This window comes from Nyctibius grandis, chromosome 9 (genome assembly GCF_013368605.1).
Source record: "Nyctibius grandis isolate bNycGra1 chromosome 9, bNycGra1.pri, whole genome shotgun sequence".
Lineage (NCBI taxonomy): Eukaryota > Metazoa > Chordata > Aves > Nyctibiiformes > Nyctibiidae > Nyctibius > Nyctibius grandis.
Genome location: NC_090666.1, coordinates 8713009 through 8736302, shown reverse-complemented (window position 1 = coordinate 8736302; position 23294 = coordinate 8713009). Strand labels below are relative to the sequence as shown.

The following is a 23294-nucleotide window of genomic DNA, read 5'->3' as shown; positions in this document are numbered from 1 at the left end:
GCTCCCACCCCTCCCACAAAAGAGATCCCCAGTTCTCCCCCAGATCTCCTACGGCACGCCGAGAGAACAGAGGACGAAATACACTGTGCTTAGTCCAGAACAGTGTATGCACCCACACGCCTGCCAGCATCCCTGCACTGACCGGGCAGCCAGCTTTAAGCAAAGAGGATTACCTGGGCTGTGTTCTGCTTCGTTTTCCCCTTGGGACACCTCTGCCTTGGAGTTGTCTTCTCTATTCAGTTCCCAATTTTCATGAAAACGGTAGCAACTCAGTCTCTGGAGACTTTTAGCATCTTTCACATACGGTTGAAATCGGTCGGCAGATTCAGAAGTTAACGGTGGAGGTGGAAGGGTTCACAGATGGCAATGGCAGCCTTCTGCATTCATAGTACCTATTTTTCACTCCCTTTCTCACAGAAATAAGAAATGGAAGAGGAAATACAACGTACTGAGAGATGCAGAAGGCAGACACCTTTAGAGTTCAAAACAAAATATGTGATTTGATGCAAACCCAGGAAGGCAGTCAACAAAACTGACACACACCACTGACTTGGAATAAAATGCCATCACCACCCAAAAAACTAGTGGTTTCCAAATTTATGAGACTGCGGGAAGGGGCGGAGGGTAAAAGCACTATCTAAATGACTAGGTCTCTCATTCATTCTCACAAGAGAGAACAGGAATCCTCAAAACTGCTACCTACAACTACTCTTTCTCTCTGCCAGCACAAAACCTTCGTTCCACCACACAACTGCAGGCACTCACTCTCCAAACAAGTCTGACAAATGCAAGACACCAGCTCTGTCTGGCTGTCTAATACACTGTGGTTCTCATCCCACTGCAAACCAGATTAAATCCTTCATCCTTTCAAATCTCCCCTGTCCTGCCAGCCTTTCCTCCTCCTGGTCACACACCCAGACTGACCTCTCTTGTCACATTCCACTCCTGCCGCTCAGCCCAGCTCCCAGCTCTGCGATTAACAGATCCCTTGAGTCAGAAGGGCACCATCAGAAATCAAAATTTTAGGAAGAGCATAAGTTTTCAAAAACAGTTTTTAAAAACTTGCAGAAGTTTCATTTTAAAACACTGATAGTCGACTCAAGCTTCCCATCGCAAATTACTGTAGCCAAATTTGAGACACCAGGCTTCAACACATGAACTTACAAGACTGATGTTCCCTGGCAGTTGTCTGTGTGTGTACTCCGTGCTGTATGTTCAGATGGATTACCACATATTAATTAAGGAGTATCTTAAACAATCTTGCATGAGAATAGAAGGGAAAAAAACTACTACCGCTGCATTATGAGAAGCATGGTAATTAAGCACTGTAACAGGACAGACTACCTAGACTGGCTGCGAAATCCCTCTCCACTGGAGATTTGAGAGATGTTAGACAAACACTGTTATCTGTACTTACGCAACTAGACCATGGAGGAAACAGAAGCGAAGTCACTTCCAGCCTTACACTTCTGTGAACTTACGTTTCAGAGAAATTGAAAAAAAAAAAAAAAAACAAAAAAAACCCACAAAACCCAACATTTCAGTACCCAAACTGATTTTCTGTTTTGGAGAACAGTTCTTCTATTCCACTTATTTTGAAATTCAAATTGAAGCAGTGAGCAGTTCCACTAAGTCTACAAGCTTAACAAAATTAACACGTAAAACTGCGCGCAAGCTATGCACAGATTCTTGCCCTACCCAACACAAAGCCTCACCAAGGCTGTTTTATTCAGGACATAAACATTTTGTTCCGTATAAAACTTTACACACTGCTTGCACGCAGCCCTGGCTGGGAAAGTTAGATTCTGGTCAGAACATGACAGCACACATTCACGGCACAGCCAGAGCCCAAACACAATACAGCTCCAGTGACAGTAAGCCATGCATTCTACTGTTTGTTAGGAATAAAACATTTCTGAAGAACAGAAAACACCAACTTTCTCGTCTCTCTGGTGAGAAAGGCAGAGGAAGGTGCTATCTGCCACACAAACAATGCCACTGACTATACAGACTACTGAGAAATACTTAATGGTATATAAAAAGGCAGGGTGAACAACAGTGTTTATAAAAGTCAACAAATGATTTTTTTACAGAAGTTTGTAATACGTGCTAGAGGTGTCATCAAAACAACCACTTATACAAAGTTCACCATAAGAATAATTATAAGAAGTACAGTTATGGTTCCCTGTTTGTCCAGGGTGAAGCGAGGTTTGCGTTCCTTGATCAGAGAAGGATAGGCAGACAATTTAGCCAACCTTTTACACGTGGTTCCTTTAGGGTAAAACCATTCATACTGAAGCAAGGTATCTGTGTAATGTCTCAGGGCTTGAAATGTGGGCTCCTCGGCCATCAGATGAGTGCAGCTCCCATTTCCTCACAGCCTATGCCTACGCCGCACCGCGCAGTGCAGAAGTACTGGAGTTTGCTTGGGGATGGGAAGCAGTTTAGCTGAAATATCACAGAGGCTCATACAGGCTGATTTACCTAATGGAAAAAAGGCTCTTCTCAGCAGGGTGAATGGCTCTGTGCAGAGTCCTGTGCTTTCACAGCTACACTATTCCTTTACACAACTAGACAGTTAATGAAGCCCTAGTCTGGCGTAGAGGCTGCACTTGTACGTGTGGCTATCCATCAAGCGAACCAGTCGTGCCCCTCAAGCAAACAGTCTGTTTCCATCTGCTAGGCTAGTATTTCTGAGACAGCTCCCAAGTCAGACAGAAAAATAAATTTAATTTTTAGATTACATCTGAATGAGCCATAAACAATGGGCATACTCTAGTAAAGAAGTAGAAAATGGGGTGCAGATAGGTTTAAAAAAAACCTGTTAATATGCAAGATACATAAAGTCAGTTACTAACTCAAAACACTGAATTAGAAGAACTGAGTTGAATAGTCAAAGGAGGCTTTTCCTCACGTCACAAAATTCATATTTCAAACAAATTATGTTGAGACATTAAAGTAACTTTAACTGGCAAGACAGAACTGAATAAAGATGCTTCAGTTCACTCATTTTAATTAATAATTAAAATGATCATTAAAAAAAAATACTTCAATCTCTATCCAATTCCATTCACACTGAAAATTTTGCGGCCCTATTGAACCACATAGATACAGACTTATGGAAAGATTCCCAAAGATAAAAGGATATTATGTTTGCTTTAATTTTCACTTTATACTTTCCGCAAATAATTTACACATTAGACAATGGAGTGCTGTCTACCCTGGATATGTATAAAGAAGGAAAAGTGGTTTAGTATTGCATATCACAGAAAGCAAGCAAGTGAAACGAGGAAAGATTATATCTTTAATATCAGGTCCATATGAACACCCAAACAAAATTCTTTAGCAATACTGGGGAACAGCTCAAAGGTTCACCAACCACCTCTTCAGGCACCAACCCTCACGATTAATGCGTTCAAATCCTCTGAAATATAAGGGCATATAAATAGGTCCCATAGTTCTAAACGAAAGATTTAGAAACAGGTATTTCAGGTCATTTGAGAAATAAAAAACAAAGTGGCACAAACTATTTTTTTTCAATATAACTTTTTAAACCCCTCAAATTTTTACCTAAGATTATTATTGGTAGAATGTCCTTACTGTAGTATTTCTCTTCACAAGGACTAATAAATGATTTAAATACAGAGTTACCAGATACCTGTTAAGAACTGGGTTTTATGGAGGAAGCCAGTAATATTTCCCCCCCCCCAATAATCAGCAAATAATTCTGAATCTAGAGCTAGTTCTTTATTACATCTTCAATTACTAAGGTGAAGGAAGAACCACCTTCTTCCTTCATTCATATTCCAGATTATGAGTGATGCTGTCATCAACAGCCCCACTGTAAGATTTTTTTTTTGTCATTTTCTGTATGCATCTTTCCTTTCCTGCCCATACTAAGCCCAGGTCTTTGTGGAGCTCTCCCCAAGGAGGTCCAGATATTCTCCTCCAGACAGACATTTACAAACCTGTTATGAAAATACTTGCCCTCTGATGTCATGCTTTCACATTTATAAACACTCAGTTCCATACACTGCTGAGATATAGTAACCATTCGCTAATCAGAAGGAAGAATTAATAGGGGTTTCCAGAGCTACAAAGGCAGCATTTTCACTCTGATGGGAGCGTACAGTTCACGCCTTGGGGGAGGGGAAGAGAAGAAAGAGTGTTAGCTCTTTCATGAACATAAAAGGGCAGAATTACACATTAGTGTAGCTTCCCCATGTATAGACATTTTTTTTCTGAAATGCAGTGTAAACTTAAAATCAACCATTAGCCGCTTTAACTAAAGCTCAAATCATCCGTGTAATTACTTTTACAGAGGATTACGACCAAGGTTTTTTTTAAAATGCGGATTGTTAAAATTTCACAATTAAGAAATAAATCACAATGGGAAAATAGATTCCTGTTCACAAAACAACCAAACAAGCTGGCATCGTCGATAGCCTTTTAACAAGGTAAAACCAGACCTGAAATACTGGGAACGCTGTTGCCAGGTCAGGATTGAGGTGAATTGGCAAAAACCGTGCAAATGGGCTACCGCACCTGCCCAGCCCTTGGCCTGGTTCAAATCCATACTCGCTCCTTCAGTAACCCTTCTCCTTCCTCAGGGCAGAGAAAATACCAACTCACTGAAGCTTTCACATAGGGGAAAAAAAGCCTCCACTTTTTAAAAACTGTATTTGAAAGAAAAGTTGAGATGCTGGGTATTCTTGATTCACACGTGCTTTAATACCAAGACTTTTGACCTTCAGAAGTCCCTTCTTCTAGAAAAAGGAGGGGAAAAAAAAAAAAGAAAAACACTCCTCAGAAACTACCACAGAGAGACGCTGCAGACATCAATCTAAAATAATGGCAGTCAAAGGTCAGGATGACACAGGCAACATCAATCTTTTCATTTAAATATCTTCCTGAAAGAGACCTCTTAAAAAGCAGAAGTGAGAAAATCAGGGACTATCCAGTCAGAGTGATGAAGAAACTGCCTAAACATATGTAATTTACAGGATTTTCCTAATAATGACACCAAGTGTCTTCAACTTTGACAAACAATTAAATTTTAAGACCTCACTGAAACATAATACAGAAAATACCATCCGCTTGTTGGGTCATCTTAGCAAGATACAGCAATTTTCCTACAAGGATTCATTTATGAATTACACACATCAGATTGCAAAATAACACTAAAAAAAGCAAGCACTGCAAATTGGATCCCAATTAGTAAGAAGACACCGAAGTCCTAGGAGTTTTCCAAAACTGCTGGAAAATGCATGCTGTGAGATTGGTATTAGTGCCCAACAAAGCTGGGCAACACTCAGAAGGCTCCAACATGCTAATCTGTCACCATGACAGAAAACCAAAGGATGCCAGACCAATACACATCTCTCTCCCAATATTACGGCCAAACATCCTATACATATATGACACCGAGCTTCAAAGCAAAATTAAAAATAGGTCGAGAGCGTCCAAAAATATGAATAAGGCTGCTCTTAGCATATACGCTTCCAACTTCTTGTTAAAAAAGAGAGTACTCTTCAAGATCTTTCAGCATTCCTCCACGGTGTTTTGTGTTACTATTCTATTATCACAAGTGACAATAGCTAAATTTTTGCTTCAGATCTCCAAGAAAAAAAAATATACATTACAGTAAGTCTGTTATAAAACTGCAGCACATGTGTAAAGCCCCTAAAAGCACCGATGCTGATAAAATTAAAAATGGCTGTGCCCAAAGATCCCACAGCAAAACAGGCATAGCTCTGCCGACGATTAAAATATATATTAAAAATTCCTGCATCACCTTACAAAGGGCGAGGTATGCAAAACAAAAAGATTATATATTTTTCCAAAATTGAAATAACTTATTAGACAAGAGAAGCAGATCTAGGCAAAGCATACACATCTTGAATGCAGGTCGAGTTCATTTACACAATAAAGCAGATTTTATTCTCCGAGACGCTCAACGTTATCGGGATTCCAAAACTTTTTCATCAGGCTTCGCGGCCGAAACAGATGCACACCAGTTTTTAAGGAGACACAGATGTGCCCAAATACCAGCGGACCCCACCCCCGTTCCCCCTGCCAAAATGGCTAGTTCGTTACACCCACTGGCTACTTACCAGCCGCAGTGCTGAGCAGCAGGGTGGCACTGGAGAGCAGGAGCACCAGCACAAGGTGCTGCAGTGAGGCAGTCATACCTGGGGAAGCCGAGGACCGAGGCAGGAGGAGGAAAAAAAAAAGAAAAAAAGGAAGAAAAAAAAAAAAAGAGGAAAAAACCCCCGACGAGAGGAATTTCCTCCTTCTTTCGCACAGCCTTCCTCAGCTCTCTCGGTTTACAATCCCGTCTGGAAGGGCAAATGGCAGATGAGACGAGCCGTCTTCGCTCTTACTCCATTACACCCGCCTGCCTTCATGTCTCGGAAGCCGGCACCGCTCCGCCGACACCGGGGAAGCGCCTGCTTCTGCCTCCCAGCCCCGAGGCATCTCCTCCCGCCCAGGAACGGCGACACGCTCCCCACCGAGCTGGGAACCGAGCTTATTTCCCACGCAGCTTCACGATATCGAAGAAACAGCCCGGTTGAGAAGGAAACATATCCAGACGCGAGCCCGCGCCTACAGCAATGTCAGTCAGGGCAGGCCGGGGCACGGATAACGAGCTCTACGGGCTCACGGCAGCGCCGCGTCCCATCCCGTTAAAGGTCTCTGCCTCCTCGCTGCCTCACACGCCCGGGAAGGCGGCGGCGATCCCCTCAGTCCCTCCGCGGCGAGGCGCGACCCCCTCCGCGCTCACGGCGAGGGCTGCGGCTGCATCTCGGCCCATCTGTCTTCCCCCGCCGGGCGGGCTCCACCGCGCACCCCCGGCCTCCCGCCCCCCGCCACAGAAGCGACACCACCCCCGGCCACCCCGACAAAGGTGGGGCCCGCGGGGCGGCGGGAGGCGAGGCCCCTCCTCGGCGGCTCCAGCTGCGAAGGCACCCGGCTCCTCTCCGCGGGCGGGAGAGCGGCGAAGGCCCTTCCCCGCGCCGGGGGAAGGCGCTCCCCCTCCTCCGCCTCCCTCCCCGAGTTTCCACAGCGCCAGGCAAGCCCCCGGCCCGGCCCGGCCTCCTCCCTCAGGTCTCCGCTCGCCGCAGGGGGCCGAGCGAGGCGCAGCTGGCCCGGGGAAACGCCTCAGCCCCTCCGCGCTGCCAGCGCCTTCCCCCCGCGCCGGGCTGGCCGGCGAGGGGCAGCTCCGCGCCGCTCCGCCCTCCTTCCCGTGCCCGCCGCCGGCTGCGGGCGGGAGCCGAGGGCCGGAGGTCCCCCGCCGCGGCTCGCGCCCCCTCCCGCCCGCCGGCACCAACGGCTCTCCCGGCTCCAGACACAAAGGGGAGTCGCTCCGGCTGCCAGCCTGGGCGCCCGGCCCGCCGCGCCACGCCCCGCGCCGGGCAGGCCGCGCCCCGCGCCCGCCGTCAGTGGCGGGGCCGGGCGCCGCCCCGCCCCCTGCTGGCCGCGCCCCTGACCATAGAGGTGGGCCTCCAGGCAGGTAGAGAGGGGCCCTCTCGGGCAGGAGGCGGGGCGGCGCCCCCCTCCCCGCGCGGGCGGGCGGTGGGGCGACTCGCCCCGCCATGTTGGGGCGGGGGGGCGGCAGCGGCCTGCTCGGCCGGGCCCGGCTGGGCCCCCGGGGGCGCCGGTAAGGCCCGGGGCACCGTCACGAGTAGGCGCGCTGGAGGCAGGGGCTGGCTGTGTGAGATGGGCCCGGGGCTCGCCCCGCCTGGCACAGGTGGAGGCTCCGCCAGACCTTGCCGGGAGGGCCGCGGGCGGCAAGCGGCCACCCCCGGGCCGTCTGCGGGGGAAGCGTCTGAGAGCCTGTCAGCAAGGAAGCGTGACCTCAAGAATCACGAAACCGCGTTTAACAAACAAAAAAAAAAGTCTTTTGCAGGCTCTGAGATTGCATCAGCTGTGAACTCCACGGCCTTCCTTTCCCAAACCCCGCAGCGTCTGCCCCGGGCTCTGCTTCAAGCCCCTGTGCCAGCCCCTGCGGAGCTCTAGTACAACCACTGTCAATGCTACCTGCTCCTCTCTCCCTTAGTGAACACAGGCAAGTCCACCCAGCTCACGGCTTCAGCCACCTGCCTCTCCCAAGCAAAACCATTATTTGCCTCTTAAATTAAAGAGATTCTATGATTTCAAAACAAAGTCAACCCGCTGAGCTGTTTGTGTGCTTTAACCTTTGCTATATTGCACAGGACCAAAAGGATAATTGAGGCCTGCAGCTGATGGGAGAACTGTGACTGGAACATAGTGGCTGATATTCTGGCCTAGCAAGGCTCTTTCAAGCAAGTTTTACTGGGTGGAGCGAAGAAAAAGGTTCTGAAAAATATCCTGCACACAGAAGGCACCTTCATATCCGGGCTTCTCCAAAGGCTTGATTATGGGAAATGCTTCCTGTGCCTAAATTCCTACAGCAGTTTCAAGAATGGGATACAAGAGCACAAATTCAAAAATCCAATTCCATACCTCAAAATATTAAGTGCTTCTACATAAAATGGTGTAGTTGCAAATTAGAGTTATGATTTTAATGATAATAAAAGTTTTCTGCATAACTCAATTCCTCTTCACAAGCCTTAACAAGTGAAATAGATGTAATCCAATTATTGCATCATCAAGAGAATAATTAAATAAATTCTAATAGGATTTTGATCATTGTGATATTTCAGTTGACATTTGACAACTATTGACTATTTGTCAATAGTTGGACATTCTTAGGGCCAAGATGAGTTTATGTGGCTGATAGTTATAAAAATGTTTTAAAAATTTGTTACAATACCTTTACTTCCAGTCTATGCAGATCTAACATGGATATTGGTGACAGACAATAAAATATGGAATCCCAGATTGTAATTTGTATTGCCACTTTCCAGAACTGCAACCACATATTAACCACAGTATCCTTCCTGTTATTTGTGGAATGTGAACTGTCAAGAATTAACCTTTAGAAGGAAGAAAAAAAAAAAAAAACAAACAAAAACCAAGAACAAACAGAGTAGTTTTACCTCCAAGTGAGGGAAAAAAAAGCCCCAGCACTGAGTATTTTTGGTGGGCCCAAAATCCAGTGTTCTTTTCTGGTTCAGCAAAGACACAGAACTATGCAACATACCTTCTGCCCAGCTGTACCTACCAATAAAAGAAGTGAGATCTACTTGGTTCATAGAAAATGAGGACCTAACTGTGTGGGTTGCACAGCACTTTCACTGTTTAGATGGTAAAAGAAAATTACTGTAATTGGTTATGACGTGTATCAAAACCTGCTCAGCCTGAAGTAAATGACAGAAGTCTCGCTTGTTTCAATGGTTCTAGTTTTAGCTCATTAATTAATACTGGGTGTTCTTCTCCACAAGAAAATGTACAAAACAGATATTCTGCCTTAAAATACTTACTTTTCTTTTTTTCTCTCCACAAAACGGACTGGATTTTTGCTCTGTGTTTTCCTAGAAAGAAGGAACAAGACATGCCTTTTTTAATACAATTATTTCCTCTCAGTTTCACAAAACCCCAGATCCTGATAAAGACAAAACCCTTGCGAAGGCCATGGGGCTGTGGATCTGCTTCGCCTAAGCTTATATCAGGTCCTTGGACTAATCTCCCAGACTTGCAATCCCAGCAGTTTGCAAGACTTTCTCCTCCTTCCCTACCCCATTTTGAATTCTGCGAAAGACCTTCTCCTCAAGGGCTAGGTCCCTTCTAGCCCGGTGCAGCTGCGAAGGGCCCCTGGCCATGCACCGATGCTGGAGTCGCGGCACCCCTGTTTCTCTGGAGCTGGCAGGGCCGAGGAGGGGCTGACCCCGGCTTCACCACACAGATGTAGGAAGTAATCACTGCTGTCTAAGCACAGAAGCAGCTTCCTTTTCCCACGGTGGTGGGAGGAAACCAGAGATCTAAACTGTCACACTCAGACTCACTCATTGTTATGTACTTGGACAAGAACATATAATTCTTGCCGTGATATTGTTTTTATCTGCAAGCTAGGATTTTGCTAGCCTAATATTCAGCAACATCAAGTAAGACCCACAGAAAAATACTCAGGATAATGCAAACTTGCAGAGCTGCAGCACAGTAAATCCATGGTGCGGGTTCATGTAAGGGTAGGGGGGAGGCAAGAGAAAACCTGTAAAACTTACCAAGATTTAAAAGAAAATATTCTGACCGAAGCACTGTATTTCCACCAGGAAGAACTTCACCCAATGAAACAACAATATTGAACTTAACGGAGACAAGACTTAAAAACTAGAATGAGGAGAAAAGACCTTACGAAATAGACGCTCTTTTGCGACTGTGTTCACTGTTCTCGCAGCCAGGCAGGGGCAAGGCTGCACCCAGAGGGCAGTCACAGAGCAGGGGGCAAGGAGGACAGCAGCAGAGGAGCTGGGGTATGGTGGCTGCAAGCTCCCTGAGGTGTCAGTCTGATGTGCACCAAGTCCACCGCAGGGCACGTGGGTCTTCCCCTTGGGCAAGGGAGCTTTGAAGGACAGAGGCATGTGCAGCACCCGGGGGCTGCCCCTATGCTGAAGGGAGGCACTGAGATGAGAAATAAGGCTGATTGATAGGCATCTTAGATTTTTCCCTGCTGATGCAGATGCAAACATGTTGATATCACTTGCAAATGCCACACTCTATGTAAGTGAAATTAAACGTGTCTGTGTTAGCAGCATCTCCTTTAAACAACATGTGTCTATTTTTAATTACCTGGAATATGGAAAACTATGGAATACTCTCTTGGAAGCATGAAAAATCATTGGAAAATAAAATGAACAAAGCATAAAGAAAACCAAAAGGAACTACCAGACAATAGCTTGAGCCTTGTTTCTTTTTAGAAAGTGCAATTTTCAGGCACTTTAAAAAGATTTCTCAGGGTAGGTTCACTGTTATCCAAGAGTTTTTCAGCGCTGACGCAACATAACTATTATCATTGTTAGGACTCAGGGGACTGTTCTTTTTGACAGGGCCTTTCATGAAGTTAACAAATCAGTTTAAAACAAGCCATAAATTATATTTGGCTGCTCATCAGCTTGGCCAGAGTGTTCTCTCAGTGCTGTCGTAAGTGCTGGGGAAAGAGCATAATAACATGGCCCGATGTTTAGCTTTTAGGGGATACTTTGTTCACAATTTAAAAAAAAAAGCATCCCCATAGCATTGACTCTGATGCATAAACATATGTTAAAGCAGCAATCAAGATGGTCACAGGCCTTCCTACAAATAAACACCCCCATTCTGGATCCTCAGTAATAACTTAATAAATAGTGGATTTGGTATGGGTCTCCACCACAAATGCCTGCCACTCATTGCTAAATTAGAGATCTGCCAGCAAGATCATCTCCCCAGTCTCGCCTCCTGTAACAGTACGTGGAGAGAGAGGTGGTTTCTGATAGCTGAGATCCAAGCCTTGTATAGCTCTCTAGATTATTATTAACATCCTGAATTGTAGCCAGGACGAACTGAAAAGACAATGCTGTCTACTTACAGTCTGCTGAGTTAGCAGCTAAAGCTTCAGCCAATGCAGCCAAACAAGTAATCACACGCAGATGTCGTTACCCTCGGAAGTATTCAGTTACTTATTTTATATAGATTTTCCCATCAGTGTCAAATCTGGGGCGTCACACAGAGGTACTAATGCACCCCCCATAAGTCCCCTTGGAGTTAGAGGTCAGGATAGCAAGGGTGGCTGTGGGAAGACCATAGTTACAGAGAAGTGGGCACAGGATATGCAGAAAGAAAAATGGTGAATCCTCCAGGGACTTTAGAAGCAACCTGGACCCAGAAGTACCTTTCTTCAGCATGGACACTTTTCCTTGGGACCGGGGAAAAGTACCCTGCCCTTCAGAGCCTTCCCACAACCTACCAGCATCACTTTCACCTTGGCTGAATTGTCAGTTCCTGCTCCTTTTCAAGGGCTTGGCTTCATCTTGGGAAAATGGATTCCACAAAAGAGGGACAGAGAGACATCAAGCTGTGACTGAAGCCCTGGAAAAGTCCTTTGTGGGGGAAAGTCAAGTCCTTTCTGTTCTTTCTGACAGGCAGGAAAAGCACTATCCACGATGATCAGTCTGCCCTGCCAAGATGCGAGACTGGCAAAACCTCCTGTGCCATCACATACCAGAGCAGGCTCTCGCGCTGGCAGTTCTACCAACAGCCTCAAGGAAACGGTAAATCGAAATCCCTGCCTCAGAGGGAATTCGTTTCCCGTTTAGTCCAGTTGAATAATCTGTGCCAGACGTTACTTTTGGCCTTTAGACTCATAAAAGTCCATCTGAAGGCTGTTATGGCTTCATTTTTCTTTGCCTCTGAAGCACAGAAAAGAGCACCAACTTTCCAGCCTTTGAAAAACAATAGACATTTGCGAGTATGAACTAGTAAGTGTTTTCAGACCGGGTTTTTTCTCATTCTACCACGTTGCTGTGTAATCTACTGCAAGATGAACCATACTCTGCGATGGAGACACGACAGTCTTTGACATCACCATCCTATATTGAAAGAGAAATTTTGTGGCAGCTTTCTTTACCTTTTGACAAGAGACTTTTAATTAAGTTAATGCAAAAATGAATTGCACTATTTTTGTGGCAGTCCCTGGAAAGATTTTTTTTTTATATTAAACTTATTTTATGCTGGTCTCACATTCCCTGGTTTTGGTATAGTGAGTGGTTTCCTATGGGGAACCCATAATTGCATGATCAAAGATGCAAGGGTCGAGCCTGGAAAAGGAAGGAGGTGGGTGTGGGACAGGTAAGCCTTTGGTACTTGAGGAGAAGGAAGAGGAAGGTGCACATTACGGGATAAACGCACAAAGGGAATATTTTATATCTAAAAGGATTAGCAGTGAAGTAGTTAATAGACATTTTTACATTTCATAATACATGATATTTCCCTGTGATAATGAACTACCAACAACATTGCTGTCTTGTTTTAGAGATAATGCTGCTTAGTCTGTGGAAACTTTATCTCCATTTTGGGGGTGGAGGTGAAAGAAACTTTCAAGCCATCTCTGAGAAGCGCCTCCCATTTTGAATTAAGCCTGAAATTGTGTGTTAAAGGCCCTTTACAGCTTGCCTGATTCCCTTGGCTTGCTCACATCACAACAGAAAATGGGAAATTTGCTGCAGGGTGTTTATCAATTCAAAACATCATTTGTTCATTAAATCCAACAATGGATTTAGTCAGAAATAGAGATGTAATGAGTTGTGTCAGAATCATCTTCTGGTCCATAGCAAAGGGATATGTCATCACCACAGACCTGCAGGGTTTCATTCCTGAGAGCTACCTGAGCCTTCTCACACTCATGACAGACGGCTGGGAACAGAACTCATGGCATCTCCAACACACTCTCCTCCTACTGTTACCTTCCTTTTTCCTTCTGCTTTTGGGGTGGTTTTTTTTTTTCCTGCTGTTATTTGGGGTATTTTTAATCACTCACTACACGAGCTATTTGGCAGTGCAAGACAGGTTGGTTTCCAAAAGCCACCTTTTCCTTTGTGTTCTTTAATTTCTCGCAGACGATTAGATGTAAAAATATTTCTCTTATCAGCACAATACTTCTAGCAGAAAGCTAATAAAAATGCCCTTTGAGAACAAAATGAAACCCTCTGATAAAGCCTTGGTGGACTGCACTCAATTTGCCATGGCGGATGTCTGGAGGAAGCAGCCTGCGTGCGTGCTCGTTGCTGGCGTCCTTGAACTCCACGCCAGCTTGACAAGTGTCAGACGTTCATCTAAAGGAGAGAAGTAGTGTCTGCAAAACACAGTTGTCACTTGTTATTTTAAATGACATATTTTAATGGCAAACCAGCCATGCACATGACTGCTTCCCAAACGTCCTGAGTGGTGGCAGTGGTGGCACCATTTGCCCCTGCTGTTACTCCATTCCCCGGAGGACACATCGTAACCCTTGAATGGCTCCAACATATTCCTTGCTGCCTGCCAAACCTAGATGACTGCTGGGGACAGTGGCACAGTCAGGGTTGCATTTGTCCCTACCTTTTTTGATCCTTTCTTTGTCAGCTCTGTTGCAGCTGTGGTTCTCTTCTAAGGCTGCTGCTTTGGGCAGTCATTTGGTGTAACGGGGCGCCTTCTCTGTGTGTTTCAGCAGCTGCAGTGCAGCCCTCGGCCTCTGCTATTACCTGGCTCCTTGGTCTCTTCAGATTTGCTTTTCAAGGAGTCAGCAGCAGTGTCGAGGCAACAGCTGTTGGTCAGACTGCTTACAACAGCTCCCCATGCAATGAGAAAGGATACATCAACTAATATGAACCCAACAGCAGAGCTTCTTCAGGTTTTGTCTTCTCTTGCAAAGGCAAAAAACAGTGGAAACAGAGTTAGAACTGAAGCATTTTTTAAGTTGGGGCTTCCTGCCAGCGCAAGCACGATGGCAGAGGGCTGGCCTCTCTCAGAGCCATGGCTTCCAGGGGAAGGTGCTGCTCTGAGCGTGTCTGCTCAGTGTTCCTCTCCTGCATGCGGCCAGCTCCAGGAACGTCACCTGGAGAAAGATAAAAGTAAAATTATTACCTTTTACTACACTAAACAAATTTCTATCATTTATGCTTCTGCCTGTAACGTGACATCTGTTGCCTGAAAATTTTGAAACTTATTTTTATCTGTGAAGAATGTTCCTTCAGATCCAGAAATGAGTCCGTATCTCTGTACAGCCTGCTTACCTCTCACGGATAGATTTGGAAAAATACACCCCACTAACTGCTTCCCCAAAACATCCATCAGTAATCCCCTTGTTGAAGTGATACAGGCCAGACCACCGACTCCAACCACCAGCACCAGTCTGGAGTTGCTCAGGCATGCAGCCAGCGTTGAGGGCACAGTCACCCCTTTCACCCCATGCTATCTCCTGTCATTTGAAATTGGAGAGGTCTAAAAAAACTTTGACTCACAAATGAGAACCAGGCCTCCAGAGGCCATTTCCAGACTTGCCCTCAGCTCCCCACCCGGGGTCGCATCCATGCGTGTAGTCCCTGGGCGAGGTGTGGGCATGCAGGGCACACGCTCCCCTCAGCCACCCCGGCATGCAGAAGACATGAGCACCCTCCCAGCCACTTGGTCACACCCCTGAACGGCACCAGGCTGGTCCAGAGCTCCCTACCTGGCAGGCAGGACTGGGGCAGAGCAGAGCAAAGGGCTGCCCATCACGGAGCCCCAGTTCAAATGTCCCTGAATTTGGATAACCAAGTGCAGGCACCTGCAACTGTTGCAGAGCCAGAGCTGGGCTTCACTTCTCCATCCCACAGCTGCCCTGCTCCTTTGCCCCGGCCCCAACAGTTTGACACCGCTGCACTCAGATGCAACTGGAAAAGGCTCAAAAGTTTCTCTGCACCCATCCAGAGAAGCAGGTCCCTAGGACAGGTCAGCAGATAATCCTCTGCTCAGAAAGAAGCAGCAAGTCCCATGTTTCGCTCAGCTCAGCCAAAAGCTGTAAAGCAGACTTCTCCTGCCCTCTGCTAGCATTCAGACCTCCCTTGCGTGTTTTGTTGATGAAATCTCTCACCCCAGTTTGGGAGATAGCAGTGTTTGCTAAACATGCTCTGCCTTGCTACCAGAAGAGTTTCTGACCTTGTCCTGTCTTCTTCTTGGCGTTTGGCAAACATTTATCAGCGCTCGCAGTGACCTCCAGCCAGCTGGGCAGAAAGCTGTGGAGCCAAACGTGCACAAATAATTCCAGGGGCAGCTGTTACTACCATATTATCTCCTCCTGTGGTTTCTACAGATACAAACAGTTAATATGTGTTGCAGTTCACAGCCCCTTTTTAGCACACCAAAGAGCATCTTCCTTCAACTCGAGGCCATTAAACCCATCTCAACAACGGGGGCCTTCAGTCTAGTATTAGCCTGCATTGCCAAATGTGTCCTACCCTCAGATGAAACGGAGCCCAAAGCAGCCGAAGCCACAGATCACAGACCTGCCGTCTTTAGCTGAGAAGGTCACCATTTAATCACCCTTCCCAAATTAAATGAAACAGAGGCCGCTCTGTGCATATCCAAACATAGCACCCCCTCTCCAACCCCTCCGGCCTCCCACAGCTCAGACGTGAGGTGTTTTTTCACCCTGACACGTAGAGGTCCAAGCCTGATCAGAGTTCATTCAACCCGAAGAGCAGCAATGACTCGCTTCCAGAAAATGAGACTATTACGGCTAGAGACTATTATGAAAGCCTGTGTGAAGCTAAGACCAGATGTGTGCTCTGCTTGCTCCAACTGTTGCTTAGAGCAAAGTCCTGGTTTGTTTTGTTTTTGTTTTTTAAACAAAACAAAACAGAGGACTGACAGGAATCAGGCCTTGTCTGTAACAAGAAAGATTTTTCTGATGTTTTTCTGCACTGCCATTACAGATGTGTAGCTGGGCTGGGAGCATATGTCCACCAACAATGCCGCAGTGGCCACCAACCTCCTGCCAGGACACAGCAGCTCTCAGAGGGTGGATGAAACCGTGTAAGGAGCCCTTACACGATAGGATGGAAGTGTATGGGGATGCCATCCCATTTAAGTTCAGCTCAAAGAATCAGCTTGCTGTCATTGGGACATTCTGTTGTTGTTTCAGTAGGATGCTCTGTACTGTCCCCTGGAAATCAGAGCGATTGCATGGCTATGATAATTCTTTGCCTTTACGGCAAACCTTTCGTCAGAGGATCTCAAAGCAACTTACCAGCAAGAACAGGCACAACCTCACACTGTGCCTGTGAGATAAGCGAAGGACGGAATAGATTAACTGCTTAAAAGCACACAGCAGCTCTGTGGGATGAAGGAAAAATAAGAAAAATATATATCCATTTGAAACCTCACAGGGTTTTATAGAGAGGCAGCCTGGAAGGCTGCCAGGATGCTGAAACTGCCACCCCTACACAACCACGAATACCATGGAAACCAGAGGGGCACTGGCAGACAGGGAAGGAGAGCAGAAGAAAAATGGCTTTCTACAAAACCTAGCCAGGCTGGGACGCTCCTACTCTCCCGACTGAGGGAGGAGTACGTGCCCAGCCACCAGTGCTGCTGCCGGGGGGAGCAGGGCTCCAGGAGGAGGGTTTTCCCAGCCTGGGGTAATGTCCCTTCCCTGGTGGCTGCTGGTGGATGACAGCATAAAGTGGGATGGCTGAAGACTGCTACATCATGTCAGCTGTGGCACGGAGGTAATGGAAACCCTGAGTGCCAGGTAAAGCTTCAACACGTGCTGGGAGGTGTAGGAAGATGAAAGTAAGTTGACACCTGAATGAGGACAGGGAAGGAACATGCACATGCAAGCTCCTGCATGCCCTGTCTGGTGAGGCACGATAAAGAGGCGTGAAACACTCAACAACAGTAATAGTAGTTTCCCCCTCCCCGAATACCAAGAAAGCTCAAAAAAGGATTCCTTTAAGCTGAGCAAAAGTAAGGAAAGGAAAGAGGCCTAGAAAACAAAACCAAAAATAACAAACGAAACTGAATATAACAGGAATAACAAAAATAAACAAACCCAGACAAGCAGTGGGAGAGGAATGAACATACTGTTGATCTATCAAGTACACTGTGCACACATTAAACTATAGAGTAAGCTCGGAGAATTATGCAGCCTCCCAGCTGAGCAAGGACACCTGCTTGCTACCGGACAGCACACATCCCTTAAAAAGTCATACTCTTGGTAAGCCAAGTCAGGAGGAATCCGAGCATAAACCAGCTGTACTTGTTCAAAATGCTGCTAAGAGGAACAGTGGCATCTCGTGAGTCAGTGGGGTATGGGGTGACCTTGGAGATATGCATGTCCCAGAACCAGGCTTGGAAAAAAATAGCCCGGTTAGTGGAGATGAGAGGCAGGTAGAGAGCAAGCTCTTCCTCCAGCTCTCAGCAGCTGAAGGGTGCGGAGGGGATCTGCTACAGATCCTACCTGGAACGGAGATCAGGGGGAGAGTGGAGTACCTTACTGAAAAGCAAAGAGGACTGACAAACAAGAGAAGCAGCGGAGTGCCATTTCGGCCACACTAAAATGCACAAAGCTAATGGGCCTTCCAGTAACAACAGGGGAGGGCTGGAGGGGGACGGGAGCGCTGCCACGGCCGGCCCCGATAAGGGTCTATCTAGGAACAGGCGAGGGCTGCGCAGCCGGCGCAGGACCATGCTCACCGCCCGAGAAACGGGTGCGGAGGAGTGCGAGAAGAGCAGGATAACATCAGGCATTTCTCACGCAGCTGAAGGACCGCCGCTGGTCATCAGGAGACAAGTGCAGATGGGAGACTTTAAAGCAGTGCCAGAAAAAACAAGCTACAGCCAGGGTCGAGGAACATGGGATCCGACTCCTAGTTGTCAGCAGTTGTGGTGTATACATTGCTGAAAACAGATGCAGTGCCAGGAAAATCCAGCTCCCAGCATGAAAAAAATAACTTAAGAATGATAATGAGAGAAGCCAAAGTAACTGTGACTGTGAATTAGCGATTACATAAAAGCTTTTATCTCAAAGTTATGTTAGGCCAAATTCTGAAATCATTTTTTCAGCCAGAATGCTCCCTCGAGACCCTGTGATTTGGCCACAAATTGCTACATCTTAAAAAAAGAAGAAAAAAAAACAAAGCAGAGATTTTCTTTTGATTACTACACAGCAGGCAACAGCCTCGACTTCGCATCAGACACCTCTCCAGGAGGCAGCTGAAGTTCTCCACTTTATGGCACCGTCCGTCCGTGCAGTGTAACCGTGAGGCACAGGACAACGTTCAGGATTTGCTCCCTTACGTGGCTGCTATTCAGGGAAGTGGGAACATCGGGCTGTTAGGCAGGAAGGGAAGCACACATCAGTCAAAGCTCCCTGAAACAAGTATGATACAATCTGTATCGCAGTTCCTTCCACTGAGACATATCAAAGCTACTCCTGAAAAACTGAATGCACACTAGTTGGGTATTGCCACAAAGAAATGTGGTAATCATCACTGCTGACCCCCTTCCTTTTTTTTTTTTGAAGAGCTGCAATATTCTTTAGTATGCCTGGGCTGAACAGAAACAAAAAAACTCTTTTCAAAATAATTGATCTGGATTAAAAAACGCTAGTGTCCTAGTGGCAGGCACAGAAGAACAGCATAAGGATCCCCTCTCCCACAGCAGGAGCTTCATCCCATTCCCCGGGCGTTACTGAGCCCAGCAGCAGCTCTAGGCTTCACACCTGGAGGCCTCTGTGCAGTTTCAAACGGAGCATCTGCAAATCCCAGGCCCCAGCGAGATGTGGCCGCTGCCGGCAGAGCACCTGCCCTGCAGATACGCCGAGATGCTGCTCGCTTCCCAGCACCTTTCCCCACTCTGGTCCGAGACCTATTGAGCACATGAACCTTCCCTGCTTGTGCTTGGAGCTTGGCTCGCCGTAAGTAATACGCTGCCAACCTGCAATTTCTAAAGAGGTATCGAAAATAACATGAGAGAGTGATGAATATTTTGAGCAGGAAACATACCCTTCCTCTGAAAGATGACCTGCTGCAAGAGCCCTTCCAAAGGCAAGGCAACGTGCTCAGATACCTGTCGTAAAATCTGAAGCTAGAATGCTCCCCAGCCAAAAATGCTGGAAATAGCTCTTTCAAGGCATGCAAACACTTCGGAGTTTCTGAAAGGAGAAATAGCTGGAAATAGTTTCAGATAAAAGAACCTTTCATGCCAGCTGGCAAAAGGCAAACAGATGGATCAGATAGATGGATAGACGGGGCTTAAAGCCACTTTTGTCTCAACAGTGGGCTGGGCTTGCGTATGCAACGTCTGAAGGCAGCATATCGCATCATCTGACCCTTAAATGTTAGCTTTATGAAATCACATCAGATGAAACCGCAGCGTTCAAAAGCATCTCTCAGCCTGGCAGGACTCTTGCCCTCCTCCCCCGCCGCCCAGCAGCACCTCCAACAGTCCCCGGGCTGGCTCGGCGCTCGCGCAGACCTTTGCCCCTCAGGTTTTCCCCCCCACTTAGTTCAGCAGTCCAACCTCTGTCAAAGCTCAAGAGGGTTTGTTATAGCACAGGGAGTTTCACAAATATTTAGGCAAAACACTCTTTCCCCCCCTAGTGCAACAGCAGCAGGGTGACTGCAGACGGTGAGAAGTGAAGGATGCTGCGAAGGCTGAAGGGAAATCCCCCCAAAACCGCGTTTGATGTGCTTTGACAGAAGCTCCCTGACAGAAACTTACCGAAAGCAGGATGTGATGCGAACTGAGCAAACCAGGGTAAACGCGCTGTATTTTTGGTAACCTGCGCAGCGTGAGAAAGGTGATGTTTTGGTTCAGCTGTGATTTTGGTGATTGAATCAAGAGAGGCTAAACTGAGCCGCCTCAGGACAAGACTTATGCCTTGATTGACGGGGATGGGTCTGAGCCACGGGTTTGCGTGAACCCTCACAGTCTGCTTGCAGCCAGACACCCCCTCCTCACCACTTACTTCTTTTTGTATAAGATGACTGTAGTGGGGTGGTGGGATGTCCCCAGTGCCAGCAGCTCATTTCACATGATATTTGTCACAAATAGCAAGGGTCATGGTCCCCTCAGGCTCCCTCCGGCGTCTCGTCCCTGGGATTTCAGTGGATCACTGCCTGTGTGACATCCCGGCTCTGCTGGATCACCAGCCAACGCAAACACGGGATCTCCGGAGCGTCTTAACTCATGCAAAGAAATTACAGGAGTCTGGAAAGAATAAAAAAAGTACATTGAACAGGACCAGTAGTTTAACTTTCTTTTAGAAATGTGGGGGTTTTGCTGTATTAGGCCTATGCATCCCCGGAGATTTCATGTCAAAATGGAATTACATAATGAATATTAAATGTTTATCAAGAAATTCACAGTTGAAAGTGGTCTGTAATGACAGATCAAAAAAGAAAATCACCTCGGAACCACTTCTGTTCCTGCTTCTTTTTGACACACGAATTGATCCTGAAGGACTTTAATACTCACCTTTATAGGTGTTTCTGCTTTTCACATCAGACATTAAACTCTTTCCTGTCTCGTCCGTGAAGACTCTGAGTTACCAAAGACATGGCAGGATTACGCCATCACAGTTACAACATCTGAGCCCCGACGTGACTAATCCCCACGTAAATGGGAAAGACCAAGACATGCAGAGTGTGCGGTGGGTAGGTGCAGAGCCAGACGGCCTCCTTCAGCCCGTGGGAAGCATGTCCCCTCCACGTGGGGACAGCCTGGGGTAGGCAAGGGTCTCCAGCACCTTCTTCCTCAGGTCCTTTGTAGGGACAGTGGTGCAGGTCATGCGGGCACACGGGGGTTCGCCTCACTGCAGTCCCCCTCTCATGTCAGGGCAGCGTGGCTCACAGTAAGGGAATTACCCCCAGCAGGAATGCTGGATTCTGTTTATTTGCTTTCATAAGCATGTTCGTGGGGACAAGCGTAAAGCATATCATCACTTTCTACCTGTGGCCTTTGAAAGACAAGCAAAGGCGCCTTCTCCATGTAAACCACACAGCCAAAAATACCTCAGAGAGCACCTGGACTTCTTTGTCCATCTTAGAGAAGCAGTTGTCAGAAGGAGACATCGCCAACTGCACTTCTCTCTCCTGTAGGCGTCATCTTGTGATGATTCACGCGGCTCCACTGAAGGGCATTTCTAAACCCTGTCTGTATGACGCAATGATGGAGCTGCGTCAAATCTGACACCCGAGCGCTCGTTTTCAGAGTAAGGGCACTCATTTTTGCTTCGCAGAACCAGTCTAGCCAAAAACATATACAAAGCTGGCCCAAACCCTTCCCCAGCACCAAGCACAGGTGGCTGATGTGGGCTCCCAGGGGGTCAGCGTGGGCCCTTGCCTGCTCCGCAGCTGCAGAAACCCCCAGGACTGCTGGTGGGTGGCTGGCAAGGGGAAAGACCACACTCAGGTCCACGCTCACTCCCTCTCTTCTTTCTCCCTTCTTCCAAGCCATCCCCTCAGCATACTGGGACCTCGGCCTTAAATGCCATTCTCAGTGGGGAAACCATGCTGGTTTTGGTGGCTCCGAGTGGCTCTGCATTTAAAAGCCGACTGGCGGGATCTCACACACCCTCTGTAAAGAGGCAGAGGCACCAGTCTTCACCCGACTTCGTTAATTCAGGGGAAGGTGGTGACAGGGAATTGCTGTTTCGAGGGACTTGCCCCAGCAGAGCAGCGTTTCCTATGCTTTCTGCTATTGAGCTGACAGCACAGAGACCAGAAACGAGAGACAGGCATAAAAAAAATGAAACAAAACCTGCATCTTTTGCAGGCATGAAACAACTACGGGCAGATAAAACAGCTCATTGCAGCGATTTCGAAAGGTCAGGGTTTCACGAGGGGCTGGCGATCAGCAGCTGACAGCCAAAGGAAACCCAGATGTTTAAGTTGCATATTGAGCAAATTGGATTGAGAAATTAGAGAAACATAATAAGCACAGATTCTGTTATTCTACATTCAGCTTTTTTTTTTTTTTTAAGGTTAAAAATGCACTCAGAGCTCTTTTTTTGTAGTTTTGACCTCAGCAAATGGGAGTTGTTCAACTATCAGGATCAGAGTTGCGAGCTCCAATGATTTATTGCAGACTTCACGCTAGCTGATATTTTTGACAGCCCTTAGACTCATGCGATTACTCAATGTTTCAGCTTTTATCAGCATAAATTTCTAAGCTTTATGCTAAAATAAAGGAAAATAACACTAAAAATGTATATACCAGGAGCCAGCCAAACCCCAGAAGCTGCTAGTTGTAAAACTGCTGTTATTTTTTCAGTTGATCATATGATGCGGGATATAACACTCAATTTTTCCTTAATGCCTGGAGCTACTTTTAGATTGTTGCCTTGATTGTACTTTCAGATTGCATAGGTACATTTGGATGGTGCTATTATATTGTCACAGGCTTCGGTGCCCGCGGTGCCTGCGCTTGTGACTCACCGCAGCACCACGAGGTGTTGGAGGATCCACCTCCACCGGCATCCTGCGCCCACCAGCTTGAGCTTCCAGTGAAGCCTTGTGCAACCCCTTGCAGTCTACAACTACCTGAAGGGAGGCTGTAGTGGAGTGGGAGTCGGTCTCTTCTCCCAGGCAACTAGCAATAGGACAAGAGGACAGAGCCTCAAGCTTCTCCAGGGGAGGTTCCGGTTGGACATTAGGAAGAATTTCTTCTCAGAAAGGGTTATTAGACGATGGAACGGACTGCCCAGGGAGGTGGTGGAGTCACCATCTCTGGATGTGTTTAAGAAAAGACTGGACATGGCACTTAGTGCCATGGTCTAGTTGACATGGTGGTGTCAGGGCAATGGTTGGACTTGATGATCCCAGAGGTCTCTTCCAACCTGATTGATTCTGTGATTCTGTGAAATGGCACAGCTT

General features: G+C 47.0%; 1 protein-coding gene across 1 annotated transcript in view; it reads right to left on the bottom strand.

Moving 5' to 3' along the window:
- The window catches only part of BMPR2 (bone morphogenetic protein receptor type 2), a 112716-nt gene extending 105386 nt beyond the window's left edge, over positions 1–7330 (bottom strand). Inside the window, exon 1 of the mRNA XM_068407238.1 lies at positions 6114–7330. Within this exon, the coding sequence (XP_068263339.1) occupies positions 6114–6189 (76 nt within the window). The 5' untranslated portion in view covers positions 6190–7330. The remainder of the gene's footprint in view (positions 1–6113) is intronic.
- Positions 7331–23294: the final 15964 nt, after the last annotated feature.